This window comes from Eretmochelys imbricata, chromosome 11 (genome assembly GCF_965152235.1).
Source record: "Eretmochelys imbricata isolate rEreImb1 chromosome 11, rEreImb1.hap1, whole genome shotgun sequence".
In the NCBI taxonomy this organism is placed as follows: Eukaryota; Metazoa; Chordata; order Testudines; family Cheloniidae; genus Eretmochelys; species Eretmochelys imbricata.
In genome coordinates, this window is record NC_135582.1 from 51,566,400 (window position 1) to 51,588,561 (window position 22,162).

At 38.9% G+C, this 22,162-nt stretch overlaps 1 protein-coding gene across 1 annotated transcript in view; it reads left to right on the forward strand.

Moving 5' to 3' along the window:
• Positions 1-22,162, forward strand: part of COL3A1 (collagen type III alpha 1 chain) — a 67,448-nt gene that overhangs the window by 34,459 nt on the left and 10,827 nt on the right. The window contains exons 9-38 of the mRNA XM_077829756.1: positions 1,451-1,504; positions 1,677-1,730; positions 2,432-2,485; positions 3,106-3,150; positions 3,414-3,467; positions 4,494-4,538; positions 6,006-6,059; positions 7,003-7,101; positions 7,262-7,306; positions 7,427-7,525; positions 9,789-9,842; positions 10,010-10,117; positions 11,377-11,430; positions 11,534-11,632; positions 13,058-13,111; positions 13,535-13,633; positions 13,844-13,897; positions 14,011-14,064; positions 15,173-15,226; positions 15,718-15,771; positions 16,433-16,477; positions 16,595-16,693; positions 16,786-16,893; positions 17,386-17,439; positions 18,452-18,505; positions 18,611-18,664; positions 19,381-19,434; positions 19,932-20,039; positions 20,207-20,260; positions 20,790-20,843. Of these exons, the coding sequence (XP_077685882.1) occupies positions 1,451-1,504; positions 1,677-1,730; positions 2,432-2,485; positions 3,106-3,150; positions 3,414-3,467; positions 4,494-4,538; positions 6,006-6,059; positions 7,003-7,101; positions 7,262-7,306; positions 7,427-7,525; positions 9,789-9,842; positions 10,010-10,117; positions 11,377-11,430; positions 11,534-11,632; positions 13,058-13,111; positions 13,535-13,633; positions 13,844-13,897; positions 14,011-14,064; positions 15,173-15,226; positions 15,718-15,771; positions 16,433-16,477; positions 16,595-16,693; positions 16,786-16,893; positions 17,386-17,439; positions 18,452-18,505; positions 18,611-18,664; positions 19,381-19,434; positions 19,932-20,039; positions 20,207-20,260; positions 20,790-20,843 (1,971 nt within the window). The remainder of the gene's footprint in view (positions 1-1,450; positions 1,505-1,676; positions 1,731-2,431; positions 2,486-3,105; positions 3,151-3,413; positions 3,468-4,493; positions 4,539-6,005; positions 6,060-7,002; positions 7,102-7,261; positions 7,307-7,426; positions 7,526-9,788; positions 9,843-10,009; positions 10,118-11,376; positions 11,431-11,533; positions 11,633-13,057; positions 13,112-13,534; positions 13,634-13,843; positions 13,898-14,010; positions 14,065-15,172; positions 15,227-15,717; positions 15,772-16,432; positions 16,478-16,594; positions 16,694-16,785; positions 16,894-17,385; positions 17,440-18,451; positions 18,506-18,610; positions 18,665-19,380; positions 19,435-19,931; positions 20,040-20,206; positions 20,261-20,789; positions 20,844-22,162) is intronic.

Genomic DNA, 22,162 nt, shown 5'->3' on the forward strand with positions numbered 1-22,162 from the left:
GGATCAAAATTACTGTGTGGTGTTATTAAAGCAGTGTCCCTTGGTACTACTCTGTTTAAGTATCTTTCAGGCTATCACATGTAATCCCTTGATTTGTGGATTTCATAATATGTGTGTAAAAATTTGCTCTCTGTTAAAACTTGGTATGAAATGTCTCCGTTCCAGAGGAGTTGTGACAATCTCCAGCCCCTTATGAAACATATCACAAATAATATGTAGACACAATTAGTGAGGTCAGGACTAAGTGGCTGACTTGGCAGTTGCTCTGAATTTCTTTGCATTGGCCAGTTTTAGTTGTAAACCATAGTTTAGTTTACCATTTGTGGGTTAACAACTTAGAGCAGGGACCGGCAACCTTCGGCACGTGGCCCACTGAGCGGTTTGTTTACCTGCCACGTCCTTAGGTTCAGCTGATCGTGGCTCCCACTGGCCGCAGTTCGCCGCTCCAGGCCAATGGGGCCTGTGGGAAGCAGTGGCCAGCACATCCCTCGGCCCGCGCTGCTTCCCACAGCCCCCATTGGCCTGGAGCAGCAAACCGCGGCCAGTGGAAACCACAATCGCTGAATCTGTGGACTCGGCAGGTAGACAAACCAGCCCGGCCCACCAGGGGGCTTACTCTGGTAGGCCGGGGGCCAAAGGTTGCCAATCCCTGGCTTAGGGTGTCTGTGCTTCTATTGTAGGTCCAAGCTTTTATGTTTGTTTGGGTGGGTTGATCATTTCCCCTGAGTGTGCTACGGAGATGAATTGATTTTTTTTTTCTAGATCCCAATATACAGTCCTTCATATTTGTCACCTCTATTTTATGCAAAGATCTTACAAACTTAACACCTAGCACTGAACTCATTAAGGGCCTGATCGAAAGCCCAGTGCAGTCAATGGATGACTCCCATTAAGTTTAATGGGGTTTGGATCAGGCCATAAATCAGGCAGTGATAAAGATAGGATAGAGCCTACTTTTGATATGTGCCTGAAATCTTGTTCTGAGCCACATTAACTTTGAATCTTTGGGAAATGGGTTCTATGGTCATGAACGACCAAGTTTTGGCTCACAAAACAAAATAGACTATTTTGCATGGCTATCATACAGAGAGACACAATCAGTCAATAAAACTCTTTGTCCCTTTTGACTGTTTCTCCATGTGTGGTAAATATCAGAGGCATCACAAGGCTTCTGTGATGCCATCATTTCTACCAAGAATAGCATGGCTAACTCTGGAACTTACTCCATGATAAGAATGGATCATGAGCTGTGACGATGGGCTTCTAATGTAAAGACAAAATTGTGCTATGAGACAGATTTCACCCTGGTATAAACTGATGTGACCCCTCCACCCATTCATGTAAATGAGAGTTGCATCAGTTTATTCCAAGGTGTGTTTAGTCCTGTATTACTAGTTCTTTGCCAAAAACTGAAGTAACAACAGAGCAAAACCATTTATTCTGTCCATAGGGAGAACCTGGAAGACCAGGCAGATCTGGAGAGCGTGGATTACCTGGACCTGCGGTAAGAAAGAGCCCCCAAGAGAGCTCTTCTGAATGAAAAACCAACTTGTTGATTTTGCATTTTGTTAACTATACCACCAGACTGACTATGCTACTTAATATGTCTTAGTTTCTGTGCTTCATTACTCCACCGTATTTGTAATTTACATATTCTTCTATGTTTATATGTTTAGGGCCACAAAGGACCCCCTGGTATGCCTGGATTCAATGGAATGAAAGGTCACAGAGTAAGTATTATTGTAAGGTTATTTTTGAGTGAATTACTCTAACTGAATCATTATGTAACAGGTGCAAGCACTCCCGTTTGCAGAACTTTTGGAAAGTTCAGATCTGAACTCCACAACTGGCTCTTCTCTCAGTAATGGGCCTTTTGAAAATCTAAAACCCGGCCATGAACACCCTATACTTTGGGAAAGTTCTGATCTAATCTGATCTGAATCTGATCTGATTCAAAATGTGTCCCTTTGTCCCATCTCTGCTTTTCTCTGCTTATTTTGATTTACCAATAATACTGACAAAAATAAATTACCTGGATGTATTCTTAACTACGAGCCAAATTTTGATCCCTGTATTTACATTGTTGAGAAGTTACCCAAATGAGCAGTCCTATGGAAATAAATGGGACTACTTGTGGCACTAAATACTCATCTGTCTAACAAGGAGTTCATAGTCTATTTCTAAGCATGCACTGATCATCTTTTGCATTTTTATGTTCCTGAAACATTTTACAACAGGATTTGTTAAAACTATTTTGATTTTCTGTTGTATTACTGTTTGAACCAATATAAGCCATCTTCCTACAATGTAAGATGTGTTAGCTTTTCAGGTTAAAAAAAAAAAAAGGATGCACTTGAAGTTCAATATTGATCAAGGATTATCATGTTTTCAAGAGTAGAAATGAAATGTACGTTATTTTTGGTTCCCTTAGGGCTTTGATGGAAGAGATGGTGCCAAAGGTGATAGTGGTGCTCCTGGTCTGAAGGTAAAGTGATTTTGTTGCAGCCTCTAGAAAGTATGTAATTTTACTCTGAATCAATAACAAAACTGTATTTTGTGTATTTGCTTCTGTAAAACCACTTACGCTTTTTAAGTCCTGGCTGATCATGTCCATATAAATAATCAATTACTCTAGGGGAGTTTGTTGTCTGCAATTGCAGCACATCTCATATGATTTTATAACAGTAACGGAGAAAAGATGGAGATTCCCATGTCTGAATAGTATGTTCAACTTCATTACTTTAAAAAGATGCTTTACTGATACACTTCAGACCCAGTTCACCTCTGTGTTACTCCAGCTTAATGCCAGAGTAACTCAATTGATTTTAATGGAATTACAGCCATGTAGAACTGAAGTAACACAATGATGGATCAGGCCCCAACCCTTTCTGTTTTAATATTTTGTGCCTGTGGTTGTCGAGACGTCTCAATCCCCATTGACTTCAGTAGAAGTTGAAGAAGCTGAATACCTCAGAGAAGGTGTTTAGCATCTCAGAGGATTGGGACCTTGCTTGTTACTGTGTGTCATCCCTACAAGAGATCACTAATGAAAAATGGTAATAAAGATTAATGCTGTCAAATCATGATATTCTCTTTATATAACAGGGTGAAAATGGTCTTCCTGGAGAAAATGGATCACCTGGGCCAATGGTAATTTTTTTTCATTATCATTTAATTGGAAGTTACAGTAACTGATACTTTTTCTGCTTTGTATTTCTTACTATGTTCCGCTCTCTTCTGACTTTATTTCTTAAGAGCTTGATTCTGCCACCCTTCACACACACTGAGTACTACTTACCCATGCAGACAGCCCCACTGAAACATTTCAAAGCAAAATTGTTTTTCTTCTTGTTGTTTGTTACATGGTGTCTTTGGAAATCCATTTCCCAAATTAATAATCGTATGTTCTTTAGGGTCCAAGAGGTCCAGCTGGTGAAAGGGGGAGACCAGGATCTCCTGGTTCTGCTGTAAGTAATTGGAACAAAACTACAGGATTGCTATTATTTCTGTTGCACAACCCAACAGGTGTACAGCATGCTATTTAGACACACAAAATAAAAGCTCCCTGACTCACAGAGCTTACAATCTAAGTGAGATGTAGTACATCAAATAGTGTATAGGAGGATATGGCAGAATATATAGTTTCCGCAAAATCATCATGAAAATTTACCAGCCAAAGATCAATGGTTGTAGTAAAGGGCATACAGATTTGTTACATGCCACGTGTCCTTAATGAGTCCTTCTTTATATTGTATGCTAATATATTATACTTTGAGGGTATAAGTTCAGCCAACAGGGTGGGCAGGATGGAGTAGAGGTCAGCATTACAAGACTAACTAAACAAAGTGACTGCTGTAGAGAAGAGTGAGACTGTGGTGTCCCAGCTTGGCTTACAAGGGGAGGTCGTAATTAACACTAGCTAATGCAAACAAGTCTCAACCTAAAATATAACAGAACAGGGACTGTTTATGCTAGTACTCAATGTACTGAGCAATGAAGATGTCTGATACATCTACAGCAGAGGTAACAGGCCTTAAATCATTGTTAGTTCTCTTGTGCCACATTTTATCCTTTCTCTGTGGCTGTAAGCTATAGTCATTCAAGAATGCATGACATCTATTGCTGTCTTATTTACAGGTCACACGCATTATGTTTTGCTTTATTAAGCATGATTGCTATGCATTAAAGAATTTCTGGTGTCTAATAACATATTTCCTCGTCTACCACTATCGTATCATTACAGCAAAGTGCATGTACAATCGATAGGCCCCTTTTGGATATTATTATTATTACTACTGCTACTACTATTGTTATTTAATATAGTATGCCACCATACCTGAGGAATTGTGTGTACCTTAATAAAATATATAGGAATGCATGGACACACAGAAACATGGTTTGAAAGTCAATATCATTGTCCAATATCAAAGTGCTTGGCTTTTTAGCCCCAAAGAGAATGTTTGGTATGTGATTATGTTGTATTCTTTTGGTAGGGTGCCCGTGGTAATGATGGTACTCCAGGAACATCTGGACAACCTGTAAGAAACTTAATTATTGTTTTCCCTTAACTATTGTATTGCTTAACTATTTTTCTCTTGCCCATGTGCTTGATGTGCTACAACGCCACCCACTAATTGGACATGGTTTGCCTTATGAACTGGTGTCTTATGCAATTATACTTTTCAAGAACTTTATGCTTATTATGATTGAAAGATAAAACCTTTATTTTTGATGAAGAATAAAAAGAAAATAAGAGAAATCATGATCCTGTAAATAAAAAGGATGTGTATGTATATCCAAGCTTTTCTCTAATTATTTACTGACAAAGATAATGGAAACTCTTTATATGGGCCAGATTTGGAATGATTTCATCATATAAGTCACCCAGCCCTAGCGCTAGACCATGATGTCAAGCTGTCTAGACTAGCTCACGAGCAAGAGTGCCAACCTCAGGGCAGACTGTCAAGGAACAGGGCATAAACCCCAAACTGATGTATGTTCTATAATTAGATTTCATCAACCAAGTAACAAGTGTGAACTCCGGTCTATCTTGCCTTTGTGATAGATTGACCCTTACCCCAAAAATCACAACAATATTCAGGTTACTCCCAGTCCCAAAGGACCAGTCATTTACTCCAGGTCAGTTGTACCCCAGATCTCAAACCAAAAACAATGCTTGTAGCCAGTCCTATAATACTAACTAAAGAGTTATTAACTCAGAAAAATAAATAAGATGGTTATTTACAAGGTTAAAGCAGGTAAACAGACACACACAAATGAGATACAGTCTTAGATTTCAAAAGGTAATCGTAGCTACTATAATATGCAAGCTCTATATGTCCTTTAGCGCTAGCACAAGCCAAGCAGTTGGTGATCCCTTGCTTATGCTTAGAAACATTGCCCTCTCCAAATTCCAAGCAGCATCCTGATATAGTTCCTTCTTGTCAGGCATTTTTATTCTCTTCCCCCAGAGTTCAAGCTGATGGGATGAGTTCACACGCAAGCCCCTTCTTCATGAATGTGGGGGAGAGCAATCAACAAAGTCTTTGTCCTTTGATGCTTCACACTGGCTCATTTGGTCTCAATAGGCCATATAAACCATGGGGTAGCCCAACTTTTTTATTTTTCCAACTACTTAGAAATTGTAATAGTAGCAACCATATTCTCCTCTTTTCCCTCTCACATGCTTTCATTCAAGTGATCTGTTAAAATAGTTTGTGTAATATCATCTCGATAATCATACTTTTCAAATTGAAATTATTCAGGTACAAAAACATCCACATCTGATTGAAAATGTACATTGAATAAGGGTAACTAAAGTATAGGTGTGATATTTTAAAACCACCCAAATTTCATCTTCTAGAGTACGACTCATATTTCTTGATATTTTGCCAGATGTTTTTTTTCACGACAGAAAAAAACTCTCTCAGGTTTATTTTCAAATTAAGATTCATTCCATATGACCTTCACCTCTTGTAATAATAACTTTGCCTTCTTTATTTAAGGGTCCCCCTGGCCCTCCAGGAACTGCAGGATTTCCAGGCTCTCCAGGTGCTAAGGTACCTATTTGAAGATCTATTTTACCATATGACATATGCCTACATATATACCTCAGAGATACTGGTGTGTGTTTTTCACTAGATGGTTCCTCACTTTCTGGCTGCTGTCACATTTCTTGGAGGTCTATAGCTGATGTATTTTCATACACAGAATTAGGCAAATCATGTTCACTTCACTCTCACAAGCACTCCCATTGCAACCAATGCATGTGAATGCAGTGAGGATTTGGCCCAAGGCCTGTAACATCTCTCACTTCTGCATATGTTTTGGAAGTTTCTCCAGGATACTTTCATGCTGACCTCTAGACACATTTACAATACAAGTAATACAATCATCCAGTAGTACTACTAATTTTGTGTGTCACCCATTCTAATGTGAAGCCCACACCTGTGCACATCACTGTCCTTGCAACTGTTGATTTCTTTATCCTTCTCCTTTTTTAGCCCTTCTTCTCTGGAGACTCTCTCTGCTCCTCCATGTTAAATATACAAATGATGTGCTCTTTTTTATTCTTTTCTTATGTTAAAAGGACTAAATTGCAGTCTTGTTCCTCTAAGGAATACTGTAAGGTGCAGGATGGGGCTTTGGCAACTAGGTAAAGGTACTCTGATGCATTCTACCTGCACAGGAATGAGGCAGACACAATGCCTTATAGTGCATGAGGGGCAATGTGCTTTCTATCACTCTTTCGAACTGCATGAGACAATATGCAGTACGTCAGCAAGTGCTGCCCAGCACATATTGCCAAGTTCTAGCTGGCTGTGTTCCCTTAGATCAGTTACCTGCCCACTTTGCTCAGGATAGGCTAGTGTCAGCATTCTGCCTGGGTCAGGCAAAGGTGCACTGGCTGAGGAAGAGGTAATGAGGCTAAAATGTTAATATTATGCATTGGGAGCAATACTAGAGGGAGTTCAATTTGCTCTCATACCATCTTCTTCATAGGGTGAAGCTGGTGCTCCTGGTTCCCCAGGCTCTGATGGTACCCCTGGACAAAGAGGAGAACCTGGTCCACAAGGTCATGCTGGTGCAGCTGGTTCTCCTGTAAGTAACAAACATCACATAAGTCCTCGGAAATATTGTGCTGGTTATACAAACATATTGTTATGATTACTCCCATACAAATTGATGATTGCAAAGTGCTATGGAATTTTTGGATTTAAGGACACTGTGTTAGCATTGATTAATCATTTCTTCTTTCCAGGGCAATCCTGGAAGAGATGGAAACCCAGGTGGTAAAGGTGAAACGGTAAGTATCCCACCAAATTGTCATTTTTTGCAATGTTATTGGTTGGGGTTACTGTTTTGATTACACAGCATTCAGTAATGCCATGCTTTATTCATATTAGTGTCCTTCAATCCCACACAGGGCCCTGCTGGTATTCCTGGTGCTCCTGGGTTGAGTGGAGCCCGTGGCCCTCCTGGTCCTGCAGGTACCAATGGAATTCCCGGACAAAGAGGCCCGTCAGTGAGTTACCAACATTCTTTTCATTACTAAGATAAAACAAGGGGATAAATTCCCCATGACCTGCAACCCCCAGTAGGGTTGCACAGGTGTACAGGAAGTCCTCGGACTTACGACACAATTCATTCCACAAAATTGTGTTGAAAGTCGAAATGTTGTAAGTCGAAAACACTTTTGCCAGAGGAATCAATGGTAGGATTGAGGATTAAGGGGGGATTGGTTCCTGAACCGAGGCTTGATATACTATTTTCACCACAATAACCCAGTTTTTTGTACTAAATGAATTATAGATGACTAATGTTGCAACATCAATGTATTTACTGTACACTGTATTTTGTAAACAGCATTCAAATAAACATATACACTCACACATGCTGCTCAGAATGCTGGCAACACAAGCTCAGAAAGCCAAGGAGAATGGCACACATGCTGAGACTCAGCCAATCACAGTTCAAGCTTTCTGATTGGCTGAGCCTGGAGCCAGGAGCCAATCAAAAACAAGTGGCAACCCTACCCAGCAACAACCTACCCTGATGCCTCTAAGCCAATCAGAAGTGACCCCTTCCAGCTCCTACCAGTATAATGCAAACAGGAAGTGATTTCAAGCAAACTTTATGCAAATTGAGTGTCCTAAGGTCAAAACAAGCATCGTAGGGGTGAAATGGGCAGTCAATAGAAAAGCGTCATAAGTGGCATCCAACGTAACTCAGGCATCATAAGTCTGAGGACTCCCTGTACGTGACAGAAGAATATGGCTTCGGGAGTTCTGTTAGGAGCCTTCAGCCATTTCCCATATATTTGAACTTGCCTAGTCAATTCTACTGTTACGAATTACACCTGGTAGGACACGCATACAACTGCTGCGAATTATACCTTGTAGGACACGCACACAAATGCTACGAATTACACCTGGTAGGACACGCACACAAATGCTGCGAATTATACCTGATAGGACACGCACACCAATGCTACGAATTACACCTGATAGGACACGCACAGTTCAAATCTAGGCTGAGGCACAGAAACAAAGTCCACAACTGCAGAGTTCCCAAAAAACACTAAGTTTATTACGCTCGAGCGTGGTGCTCCCCTGCTAGCCAGGGGGGGACCACGAATATAGATTATACAAAGGTTATATACTTTTTAGCAAAGCATGTTGCCCTCGTTCATCGGAAACCTTAGCCAATAAACAAACCCTTGTCTTATCTACCACCTATCCCTGCTTGGTGCATTCCTCGTGCTATACCAGTATGTTAATTACACAGCATGGTCCTAAAGCCATGCATCGGTAACTTTTATTATCAGAATGGGAGGCCTCACATCAAGGCCAAGAGACAGGGAGTTAGAGACTGACAAAAACCAGATACTGGGAGTCAAGGCAGGCTGGAGACAAGGAGGAGGATTTTCACAGGGATTCAGTATCTAAGGATCACTCCTCCTGGTGTATGATGTGCTGGCATTTAAACAATGGTGGGCCCCAAACCAAAATGAAGTCACATGTGCTAACTTTTCCTTAACACTACCATCCCTTTGCAATTGTCTATTATAATTATCCAACCAACAAAACAGAAAAGCACAGCAAAGCAAAAACTTTGGTAACAGTATAATATTGCAAAGCCATAGTAAAATTACAGATTTTTGTCCATCATAACTATTCCAAGTGTTGAACCTTATTGACATCTCAACATATCTCAATTGACATACAGTAGTTATATCTTTGGGTGGTAGGAGGATGTATCTGGATGGCCACTCAGATTTAAACTCACACCATTCATCCATTTCTAATTGTTACATATAAAAATTTTCATCTTTTTTATTTCTAAATTTCCTTGGGCCTGCCCCTATGAAATCTACTCATAGTGTGTAAAATGCTTATTATTGTATTAACATTGAAATTAACGTGCTGTGTCCTGACAGAATTACTCCATAATTCCTCAAACCTTATTAATGCAAATTCCCATTGGCATCCAGCAAAACTGACATCAAACTTCCAGTGATTCAAAACCAGAATGAAACCTAGGGTTTGACCCAATGGAAGCACTCACCTGAGTAAGGGTTACAGGATCATCTCTTTTACAGAGAGGATGTGTAACCAGCTCCAGTAGGAGTCTTCCACTTCTGTTTGACTCCTGTAAACAGATAAACCATAAAAATGAGCTGACAATTTAAATGCTGAGAGATATATTTCTTATTATTATTGTTATCTAACAAACCTACCGAAATATTCTGTTATGTAGAAGCATTAATGGAAGTGTGTTCTGTTTAGGGTGAACCTGGTAAGAACGGTGCAAAAGGAGAGCCAGGCTTACGAGGAGAGCGTGTAAGTGATTTTCTAAATATTCTATTTCTTTAATGCATCATCATGTTTTACAAGCTTATTAATAACAGGCCAAATACAGTCCTTACCCCAGGCAAAACTTCCATTGAACTCAGTGAGAGTTTTGCCTCTGCACAATATGTTTTCACTTGTTCCTGCTTTGTCACTAGGGTGAAAATGGTATTCCAGGTGCTGCTGGTCCTCCTGGCGAAGAAGGCAAAAAGGGTGCTAATGGTGAGCCAGGCACAAATGGTTTACCTGGAACACCAGGAGAAAGGGTAAGTCACTCCAAGTTACCACACTGGGTAGTTAAATCATATGTCACATACCATGTACCAAAATTTGGGATTCAAACTTTGAATCCAAATAGATATTGAACCAAACTTCCAGATGTGAACATCCCACATACTGGAAAACTTCAGATCCAAATCCTAATCTAGATCTGCTCTGCATGGCTTGGGTCTTTCTTTACTTTAAAATACATTAAAGTTATTCTTCTTTTCATAGTTAGAGGGTTATTAATCTTGAAAAAACTGGTGTTTCTACCCAAGATTTTGAACCGAATAAGAACAGAAAAGTATAGTGTAATATGTATTAAAGATGCCAAATACAATCCCGCTACAATTTGTAGAATGACAATGAAATTGAATTCCTGCAGATCAAATGAACATGACAAAGTTTCAACTCTTGAAAGTGAAATTAAGATTGATTCATCCATATTCAGGATAATTAGCTGATTCTTCTGCCAACAGTCTTTTAACAATTAGATGCTACTGGTTTGTATAGAGTTTTATCATGGAATAATTATTGAAATAAATTGTTCCAGCATCATCAACAATGACAGCCTGCTGCTCATTTTAATTTCCTGTTCCCACCTAAAACAAATTAGATTGAGATTGATTCAATTTTATATTCACTAACTTTGGAAAGTATTTTGGAAAGTTGTGAGGAAATCAGAGATGCACAGTGAACAAAATAGGAGGAGGTTGAATGCATGAGTGAACTGCAAATGGAAAGTTGTCTTAAAACAATGCAGATAATATTAACTAATGTCATCAAAACATTGCAACCAAGAGGCCTTCTTAAAGAATGATAGAGAAGGAAAATCATTTTTCAAGGCTGAAATATGTTAATTTTTTAACATGAATTTAAGGAAATCCTAAAGAATAGGGCCTATACCAATGCCCATTGAAGTCACTTATAGGACTCCCTTTGACTTCAGTGGACGTTGGATTAGACCCAAAGTGCACTGTGCATACAGAAAAAGGATCTTGAATCTGTACAGCCAGGATGGAATGTCATCTCCATGTATCTCCTTCACTGAATATCACTAAAATGTGAGTAAATGTGGTTGGTTGAGAAACATCAAAGTTTGTTATTACAACATTTAAAAATATTTGGATTTATTTGTGTGAACAGAACTTTGCACATGATCTTTCAAGAAACCAGCAGATGTTTTTGATTGTCTCTGCTACATAGATAGACTTTGCATGATATTTGATCCACAGGAATAAAATGTCTGCTCTCTTGCTTGCAGGGTACCCCAGGTTCCCGTGGCATACCTGGTAGTAATGGACTTCCTGGAGAAAAGGTACATGCTTCCCCAATTTCATGAAATCCATTATAATAATGATCATTTAAATAGCTTTATTTACTTATTGTGAATGTCCAATGTCCTTTTTAAAAATATTAAGGGTCCTGCTGGTGAACGTGGTGGTCCAGGCATTGCAGGTCCAAGAGGAGCTCCGGGAGAACCTGGACGCGATGGTGGCCCTGGTCTTCCAGGAATGAGAGTAAGAGAGAATGTTCTTTTAATGTGCTATTAAGATAATTTGATGATGATCTTTATTACAGGTGACTGAGCTGGTTTGATTCAGCAACCAGAGCCAAATTTCCAATGGGATATCGAACCTTTTTGAGATTTTCAATCCGTGTCGATATCTATTTTATGTATTTAATTAATTATATTTACACCCTGTGCACCCTGTGCACTTTGTGGTTGTGGTCAAAAATGGAACTAGAAGTGCAAAAAATACTTTAAGGACACTCCTTCTTATGGGATTTCCAACCCAGGTGTTCAAGCTCAAGAGAATTAAACAATCTGAATAAATTTTGGATAAGTATTCAGACTTCTGGGTACTTAGCTAAACCCCTGAACCTTTGACTGTTTGCCACCATATCTGAATTTCAATTAGCTCAAAATCCTTTCAGTACATTTTGGTGATTTTCAAAGCAATGAGTTAAATCCTTTCCTGAGTGCATTAGGGAGTGTCTGAAGTTGAGTTGTAGTAACCTCCAAACTGCCCTCGTGCCCTTCCACAGAAGTGTATTTGGTCAGTGGACCATATAATACCAAATCAACCAGCACTGACCTGCCCCACTCCCACAACATTTCTCTACAGTTGGGAGCAGGAAGACTATATGAAGCTGCACTCCGTAGGATGCAGGAGGTACCAAACTGTTCAAGTTACAGCTTGGCTCTTATAGTTTTTGACCCTATATAAAGTTCCATTGGATAATTTTATATTTAATCTAATTTTATATAAAATATAAAATGTGAACATTATTTTTTTCTGTTATGAAGCATTTAGTAAATGTGCTGTTTGGTCTTTGGCATAGAATATTTGATGCCCATAGACTCAATCAGAGAGAAGTTATAAGGCATTAGGCATAAAAAGCAGAAAAGTAAAATGTGCTCTGCTGAGAATTAGTGGGTACTGGTGACTAATATTTGTAAGTTCAAAGGTCAGCAACCACTGATTTTTCCATACAGGCTTATGAGTTATTACATTTTACAATAAAATAGTTTTTATTGGAAATCAATGTGATTTTCAGACATACAATGTGATATACATCATAAATTTGGTAAATTAAAGAGCAAAACCAAAATTACTAAGAACATGCTATTAAATGTAGTTGTATGTAAACAATAGGGACTTAATGAAAATGCTTTCATTGCATACTTTAATTTTAGAGAATAATGATTGCTTTTTGGAGCCTAAAGCAACTTCATTCCCTCTATCGAATATCTCCGAATGGGCTGAATCCCTATTAAATTAATTATTGATCAGCTTGTCCCTTGTAAATCCAATGGATTTTTTTAGTGAGCCTGAAATGGTTTTGTAAAACTAACTGTAAATAATGGTGTCTGTATAGAATGTAATCTAACAACATTAGCTTTTTCACTAAAAATTAACATATTTTTTCTTCAAATGAAGGGTTTGACAGGAAGTCCAGGAAGCCCAGGACATGATGGCAAACCCGGCCCTCCAGTACGTACATTGCACAAATATTATATGATAGTACTGTCACTAGGCTTGCCTTTGATCTCACTTAACACCATTATCACTCCATTGGAGTCCTGGTGTAAAATGTAGGCGAGATCAGAAACAAGTTCATTAGTTGTATTCTGTGTTAATTTTACAGTGACCGACTATTCCATATGTTTTTCATTGTAACGGCACTGTCCAAACTTTGTTATTTAACATCACTATAAACACTGGCTCCTCTTCCACAGGAGTTTACATGTAATTTAAAAAAAATCATAAAAGTGTATTTCAAATGAAAAGTTAGCCAAAAATAACATAGTCTTTGCTCACCTTTTAGCTCTTCCATTTGATTTTTTTAAAACATTTCTCTATTGTTCACATAATCATTTGTTTCTTCTAATTGTCGCTATCTCTCTCCTGCATCAGGGTAATCAGGGAGAATCTGGCCGACCTGGTCCTCCAGGCCAATCAGGTCCACGAGGTCAACCAGGTGTGATGGGTTTCCCAGGTCCTAAGGGTAATGAGGTTAGTGTAATTCCTTGACTTAAAAAACATATACTTAATGGGCCAGGTCCTCTGCAGTTGTAGATCAGTTTAGTTCCATTGATTTTGATGGTGCTACATTGATCTAATTCTGCAGATGATCTGGCCCTATACCTATGAAACTCTCATTTTAACTAGAGTTTGAATTAGAAACATGTATTTTAAATATGTCTGGTCTTTCCCTTTTTAAAGGGTGCGCCAGGTAAGAATGGAGAAAGAGGTGCCCCTGGACCCCCTGGCACACAGGTCAGTTTCATTTATCAGCTTCTCTTTAGTAATAATTCACAATGTCCTCTGTGATTTTAATCCTTTTAAAAATTGCACTGATCCATAATCAGTCTCATTTTGTGATTTGATAGGGTCTTCCTGGAAAGAGTGGTGATATCGGCATCCAAGGTCCTCCAGGAATCGCTGTAAGTGCAATGTCCAGCATCTCAAAAAAGAAAAGTCTTGGAACAGCTGATATATTTTCTGTAAAAAACACATGTTAATATTTCCCAAATACTTTTCAACTGCTTAGTGTTAGTGGTCTGCAAAGGGAGTGTGAACCTTGAGAGAGAACATTTTCTTCTCTGATGGAGAGAGAAATTTCCCATTAGTTATAAAGACAGAAACACCTGGTGGACTAACTTGTCTTTGTTTGTTTGTTAATAAGTACTCAGTTTGTTAAAGATAACTAAGACAGAAGTTCTGTTCATATAAACTGAAGTGAATGGAGCTGTGCCAGTTTAAACCAATTTAAGGATTACTGGAGAAATTTACAATTTCCTTTGGCAGTTTACCAGTGTTAAAGTTAGGTAACTTGGGTGCTGTATTAGGCATGTCTACGAAGGTAGTCTTTCTGCTGGAATTTTAGCTGATGGTAAGAGAGGAAAGATGGAAAGAATCTTCGCATGAGCTCCCAGAGGTACTGGCCTCAAGAATTCACAATACCTCTTTGAATGCAGCAAGATGAGCATGGATGAGTATGACAAGATGGCATCCCCCTTTAGAAGTGGGACACTGCCGTGCTTCCTTGTCTACCTGCTCCTTCTGTGGAAGCTAGCAGAGCTAGCCTAGAGCAGAAATTTCATTTAGGGGAGCACAAGGAGTGCCATTATGTGATCTCTTCTTCCATTCCACAATGACTTACTCATACAGTTGAGTCCCTTGTGTATTGGAAAAACATCCATAAAGCAACTTGTGAATGTCTTGGGAAGTTTTAATATTTTTGATTTTTTTATAAAACTTTCACAGTAGGCTTAATGTGGCAGACCTTATTATTGTAAAAAAAAATACCAAAACAAAACCTTTGACTTTAATAGTTTTATGAGAGTATAGTCAGCAAGATCAGAAGGGTCTGATAGTCACATGACAAAAGCTCAATGGTGCTAATGGTTCACTTTTATGCTTTCATTTTTGTCTAATTTTGTGACTTAGAATGTATGTGGCATTTTAACTACAATATGAATATGTTAAGAATTCTTTTATGTGTAAGAATGATGTTGATGAATTTTGTGTTGCCTTTTTGTGTCCTTCCAGGGTCCTCCTGGTGAAAAAGGAGAGGCGGGATCTCCAGGTCCATCTGGCTTCCAGGTGCTGTTCATTTCTTTTATTGCTTCCAATGCAATTTTTTAAAACAGGCTAACAAATAAAGAAGACCTTAAATATATCAATTAGGGCTTGTTTTCTCATGTTTTGAAGTGAGGAAGGTCAACCAAGATCTTCATGTAAGTTAGCTGATCAATATCTGGCAAGCCTGACTGACTCCATGAAGAATGGTGATGGATCAGTGGGTTATCTATATCTGAATATCTGGCTTTCCAGTTACACCTTCCTCATTTGCAAAATATTAGATACAATTACAAAATTATTTTCACTGAATTATTTCTGTGTCACATTTTCTCTGACTTTGGAGAATGCACAATTTAGGTTGGAAAACTTAAATTACAATAGATAACTCTCAGGACAGTTGTTCGTATTCTGCTTTTCTCTAAATCACCATGCAATATCAATCATATACAGATATTTCTATCTAGGTATATATAAAATATTTATTTATGAAGTGGTGTCTTTAATTTAAACAGGGATTACCCGGTACTGCAGGCCCACCTGGAGAGAGTGGAAAGCCTGGAGAACCAGTAAGTTGTCCTTTCTTCTTTTGGAAATCAAGAAATCAAAATACAAATATAAGAACAGCAATTCCTTTCAGGTCCCCTTTTCAGATGCAAAACACCTTAAAAATAGAGGAATCTGTATTTTTGTGTCCTGGGAAGCCGTGATCCATCACAGGGTCTTTGTGCCACAGCTCTGAAGGCATTATCGAGGGTGGGTGGGTTGGACGGGTGAATCCAGAAGGATGGGGATTTGGTCAGTGTATCCATTATAGCGTATCTATTGGCCAACCCCCTATCAGAGTACAAAGGCGGTGGAGCAGACACTGTGGCTACTGAAATCATGATGAAATCTGTCATACTGTGTGGGCACATGTGGGCTAACAGTGCTGATCCGATTGCTTCATCTCCCTTTTCTGCCCCAGATATACCACCTGAAAACACACCCTATGACAGCACTCTTAAACCTGAGAAGACCACTATATTTTGACATCCATCTCTGGAATTACCATCCTCTTGAAAATGGTATTTCCAAGAATTAGATCATAACGGGAGCCAAACTGGGGTAGTTTGTATGATCACTATTAGGGGTAAAATTTGAAGGATGCCAAACACCATTTTTTGAGATAGGTTTACTGTGTAAAATGTAAAGTATATGGGTTAATAATATTTCTTGCATTGTAAACAGGGACAAAGAGGTGAAAATGGAGCCCCTGGACTCCCAGGTACTAAGGTAAGCATTGCAACAATATTTTTATGATTAAATATGTGAAGGAGAGAAGGTAAATAAACGCAGAACCATCGTACAGGCCTTGGGAACAAAGAACTAACGCATTTTTCTTTATGGCAGGGTGAAAATGGTCTCCCAGGTGAACGTGGTCCACAAGGTGCTCAAGGTTCCCCTGGAGCAAGAGGTGGAACAGGTCCTCCTGGCCCAGAAGGTGGCAAGGTACATACTTTATGCTCAACCCTTCACTGTGTTACATGAATCATTCAGGTGCACATTCAAATTTCATCTATATTTCCCCAATACACTTGTAGGGTCCTGCTGGTGCGCCTGGCTCCCCCGGTGGTACAGGGCCACCTGGTTTGCAAGGAATGCCGGGAGAGAGAGGAGGTAACGGAAGTCCTGGACCCAAAGGAGAGAAGGTAACTACTCCTTTTTTCCTATTAATTTTGTGAAAATACCATTTTAGCTTCAGACAAAGCAGCAGATTTGTCATATATTCACTTTTGGCCTAATTTCAAAGGTGCTGAGTACCTGCAGTTCCTACTGACTTCAGTGAGAGCTAAAGGTACACAGCATCTATGCAAATCGGGACATATATTTTCAAGAGACTACACTATGTGAAAATGCTGAGAGATTCTCGGATGGTGTAAATCGGCATAGCTCCACTGAAGCCAATGAAGTGGTACCAATTCGCACCAAAGGAGGATCTGGCCCATTTTTTCTACTCCTGTGTGGTTGAATCCATTTTGACTATTACAACTGATTTCCATGTCTGACTGTGTATTCTTAGGCAGAATGTTATACTGAATGCCAGATTTGCATTACCACAGTTAGAAAATCCAGTTATCGCGATACCCTTGTGACATTTTCCTCAGTAATTTTCTAAATCCCTTTTGATTCATGTTTGACAGGGAGAGCCCGGTGGCAGAGGTGGTGATGGCTTCCCTGGTAAAGATGGACCAAGGGTGAGTATAACCTCTCATACTGTGTGAACATTCTTATTACATGTGACTCAGCTTCAACAGCTGTTGAAGAGTCATTTACAATGCAAGTAAAGTTCTAATGAATGACCATCATTGTGACAGGAACAGCAAACCTCATCATGTCCAGGGGAACTGATTTTGTTAGTGCAGGTTTATATTTGTAAAAAAATTAGATTTAATCCTTGTTTCTCATAACTTACATTTTTGATCATGCAGGACGCTGATATAGTATAAAATAGAATCTTGATTACTTGAAGCTTACAGATAAATAAGGTTCAGTTACTTGGGAAAAACATCCAGATGAAAGTAGCTGCTGGTTTCTCCAAAGTTAACTGGCTGAAGAGGACAAGACTGAGGTGTGGGGGAGAGGAGTATATAAAGACTTCCATGAAGAATACTTCTACAGCATTTTTTATATAGTAACTAGATGAAATATGCAACTTCATACAACACATGAAATAAACCAGGCATGGTGCATCAACATGATGAGTCACAATAAATATAAAAAACTAGTTTATGGGAAAGTTATGATTGCCAAGGTATGTTAGATTTTCATTGTCGTTAATGTAGTCATTTGATAGTTTCTTCCTTACTCTGTGCCTCATCATATGCCCACTGAACTAAGTTTCTAACCTCCCACTGACTTCAGTGGTGTAGGACCTAGCCCTCTGCCAATAATAGAGGATAAAAATGGATCAGGTACTGTGGAATCATGAGAAATTTGGTAAATTGTCTGGAGGTAAAGCTAGGTGAATGGATAAATTCCAGTAAATACCAATGGAATTACTCCCATTGACTTCAATGAACATTGGGAAAACAAAGTCAAGATGTCTACGCAATCCATCGAAGTGTCAATGTAACAAAGAAGTAGATTGTCTGCTGTTAAAATAACTAAAAAGCCATATATATACTGAGCGTGAGATGCAAGTTTTATTGATCACAATACATGAAAATAATACTCCTATACTAAATACATTATTTTCTAATTTTGTAGGGATCTGCAGGTCCCATTGGGCCCCCAGGTCCAGCTGGCCCACATGGAGATAAGGTAGTTTATAACCTTGTGTTGAAATGAGGGTTGTGTATATATGTCTGAGATTTCCTCCTTAGATGGAGGAATAATTCTTAAACAAACATCTTTCCATTCTTTCAGGGAGAACCTGGTTCAGCTGGACCCCCTGGTCCTACAGGTGCCCGTGGTGGTCCTGTAAGTGATCGTCCTCTTTGTTCAGTCATAACTCTACTGTAGATTCTATTACCTGGGTGAGATTCAGCTTTACAGTTAAGTGATGTCTTCAAGAACAGATGAGGCCTGATTTCAAAAGGTGCTGAGCACCTGCATCTCCTACTGACTTCAGTGAGATTTGTTCTGGCTCAGAACTTCTGAAAATCAGACCACTTATTGTTAAAGCTATGAAAGATACCAGAGAAGTGGGAGAAAATCTGAGATGCACAGTTTCTTGGTATTTTCATCTCTGGTTGAAAATATCACTAAATAAATAAATAAAATTAAATCCTAAAAGTTTTGAACTATTAGTTTGTTTAATGGTCTAATTTTGTATGTTTTCTATTTTAATAATTAAGTAAACTTTTCAAAATTCACTTATTTCATGGTGTTCATTTTCATATTGATAAAATGGGCCAAATTTTGATCTCAGTTACACCAGGGTGTAACTGGAATAACTCCACTGAGGACTTACACGGATGTAACTGAGAACAGGATTTGGCACAAGGCTAATAATTATCAAGAGTGACATAATTAAACAGTTTGAAAGTATAAAGTTCAGTAACCACATTTAAATTTTATTTCAAGTAGGGGCATGATAGAGTAACATGAACCATGTTCACCAAAGAGTTCTCACACATGAGATGTGAAGAATATTTTTCTCATTCTTACATCTAGCATATGTTTCTTTTCTGCAGGGTGATCGAGGTGAACAGGGCCCCCCTGGGCCTGCTGGCTTCCCTGGAGCCCCCGTGAGTATAAATACCAAACAAACTTGATACTCAATTTTTATTTTTAATTGATGTTAGTAATAACTGACCATATTCGTGTCCATCTTAGAATGATTTACCAAGCACAGCATGGCAAACTATAACTCTATATTCCACTTCTATATTTAATATGTATTTTAATTATTTCCCTTTGTTTACTTACTCAGCCATACTTCAAGATTCCCATCCTCTTCCCTACCAAATTCTCTTTAGTGAGATTTAGAGCAAGAGACACCTATCAATACAGTCTGCAACCAGAGCTGAGTTTCTAAATTGTGTGTCAGCTCCTTAGACAAGAGTATCTGGGTCTTGGTTCTGATCTCACATTGGATTTATATTATCCATTGCCTTCAATGGATTTATAACTTATAGCCATGTATTCTTAGTTAACAAGTGGATACATCCAAGGAAACTCAACTACCTTCTGTCTCATAGCCCTTTTAACAAAACAGAATTTATAAGAATTTATTTGAATACAGGGACAAAATGGGGAACCTGGTGGAAAAGGAGAGAGAGGCCCTGGTGGTGAAAGAGGTGAGCCTGGTCCCGCAGGAGCTGCAGGTCCTCAAGGAGGCCCTGGTGCACCAGTAAGTATTAAGTATTCATTGTTACCCAAATTCAACTTCAAATTTCTTTCAGTTATGATATTAGTTTGAGCTGTTTGAAATACATAATGCATTGACACATCTTAGAATCTTATCTGTTGTTGAGGGTTTTTCATATCAGATTACAACGTTCTTTTCATTCACTGTAGGGTCCAGCTGGTTCCCAAGGAGCAAAAGGAGAGCGTGGTGCTCCAGGCAGCCCTGTGAGTGTTAACCTTTTCTGTCAGTCTATCACTGGTAGACAACACTGCTGATTATTACTGGGGCAACAACTCCAGCACGATCTGCAGCAAGCACAGTGCATTGGTGGTCTTGGATTGGCTTTGGCATAACAAACTTCTCCTGCACAGGAGTAGGCTGGAGTAACTAAGCCAAACCATCTATGGCCTACTCCAGGTCACCTGCGATTTTGATCTGAAAGACCACCTTGGCAATTTTTCTTAGACCCTGAGATATAGCTGAGATCTTCCAGCGTCAAAAGTTAACATTGGGACTGTATGTTTAGTTATCATGGAAATTTATTCAGCCCTTGTACAAAATGGCTAAATATCACCCAGCCTTGCTCTGTTCTTTGCCTTAAGCCTTTGCCATGATTTTGAAACCACAGCAGAGATGTATTGTGTTAGGAAACTCAGGTACCAACCAAACTTCTGATATTCCCTCATCCTTTTTCTTTCCTGTTTTGTTGCCAATGTTTTAAAATTGACTACTACCCTTACTTATGCATTTCAGGGTTCATCTGGTTTCCCAGGTGCCAGAGGCATGCCTGGTCCTCCTGGTAATAGTGTAAGTGTATACTTACCTTGCTGTTATATCTAACACATATCACTATTACAGTACATTGGCATAAATAATACACAAGTATACTGAAAGTAAAGTTTCTTCTTTGTCTTAACTTCACAAAAATGGGCTTATCCCCATCTCACTTTGCTTTGGATGGCAATTCTTTCATTTATTGTCCTGATAGTCATTGTGCTTGCTCCTCCAAAACCTACTGAACGCAGTGAGGTCTCTCCATTACCTCCAGTAGAATTTGGGTTATTTATTTATCTATCTGTTTATGGTGATCATAAATGTCCTATTCTCTCTCTTGCTCTTTATGATGCAAGAAATGTACAGTTTAGGATCTTGACTTGTAGTGTTTTCTTCTCACCCAAAGCCTCCTTTCTTTCTATCAGTGATTTTAAATTGTGTTCCATAGATCACAGTTGATCATTTAGGCCCTTTTTGGCTGCCTGCAGAATGAAACAATTTTAGAACCAAGCAGTTAGAGGGAGAGGTATTTGGAAAGAAGATGGTCCATAGGAGCATCATTCCCTTGTGGAGGTGACCCACAATATAAAGATCAGATAACTGAAAATCTACACTATCCCATTATAATCACTATTTCCTGCATATTACACTTTCCCAAATTTTTGTAGACCATCTCTGTCCCAAGAAAAGCTATTCTATATTACACTTGTTCACACCATATGCGCCTTCTTACACCATAAATACTGGACTATGACTTTGGACTCTTTTTTTTTAAACAAACTGAAAAATGGAGGTGGCAAAAGTTGGATAAATCAACTAAATTCCATTAAAAATTAGCATTTACCCACAGTTACCATACAGTCTTAAGTGAGAAATGACATAAGAAAAGTTCCTGCTTCCTGTCACACCGTGAGATTTTTCTTAACAGATTCTTATGTCTTTTCAATATTCCATAGTCACAGACAGACCCAAATCAAAGTTCTGCTTCACAGTTAGAAAATCATGACCATGAGAAGAATATGTATATATAATCTACCCCCAGTAAATACTGGATAATAAAGTTCACATTTTTTGGCCTCATCTAAAGTCCTGTGAAGTCCACAGAAGTATTTCCATTGGCTTCAGTGGGTTTTGGATCTGACCTTTTATTGAAAAGATCTCATTGCATATATGTTCCATCTCTTTGATACCAGGCACCCCATACCAGGGCTATGATACAGTGACAGCGAGAGTCTGTTCCGGGTGGGAGATTCCAGAAATCAACCAGTACCATCAATATGTAGGAATCCCTCTGGCAGAGCCCTGGTATAAAAATATGCAGTTCCACTTCCACCCAAGACTTAAAATATCAA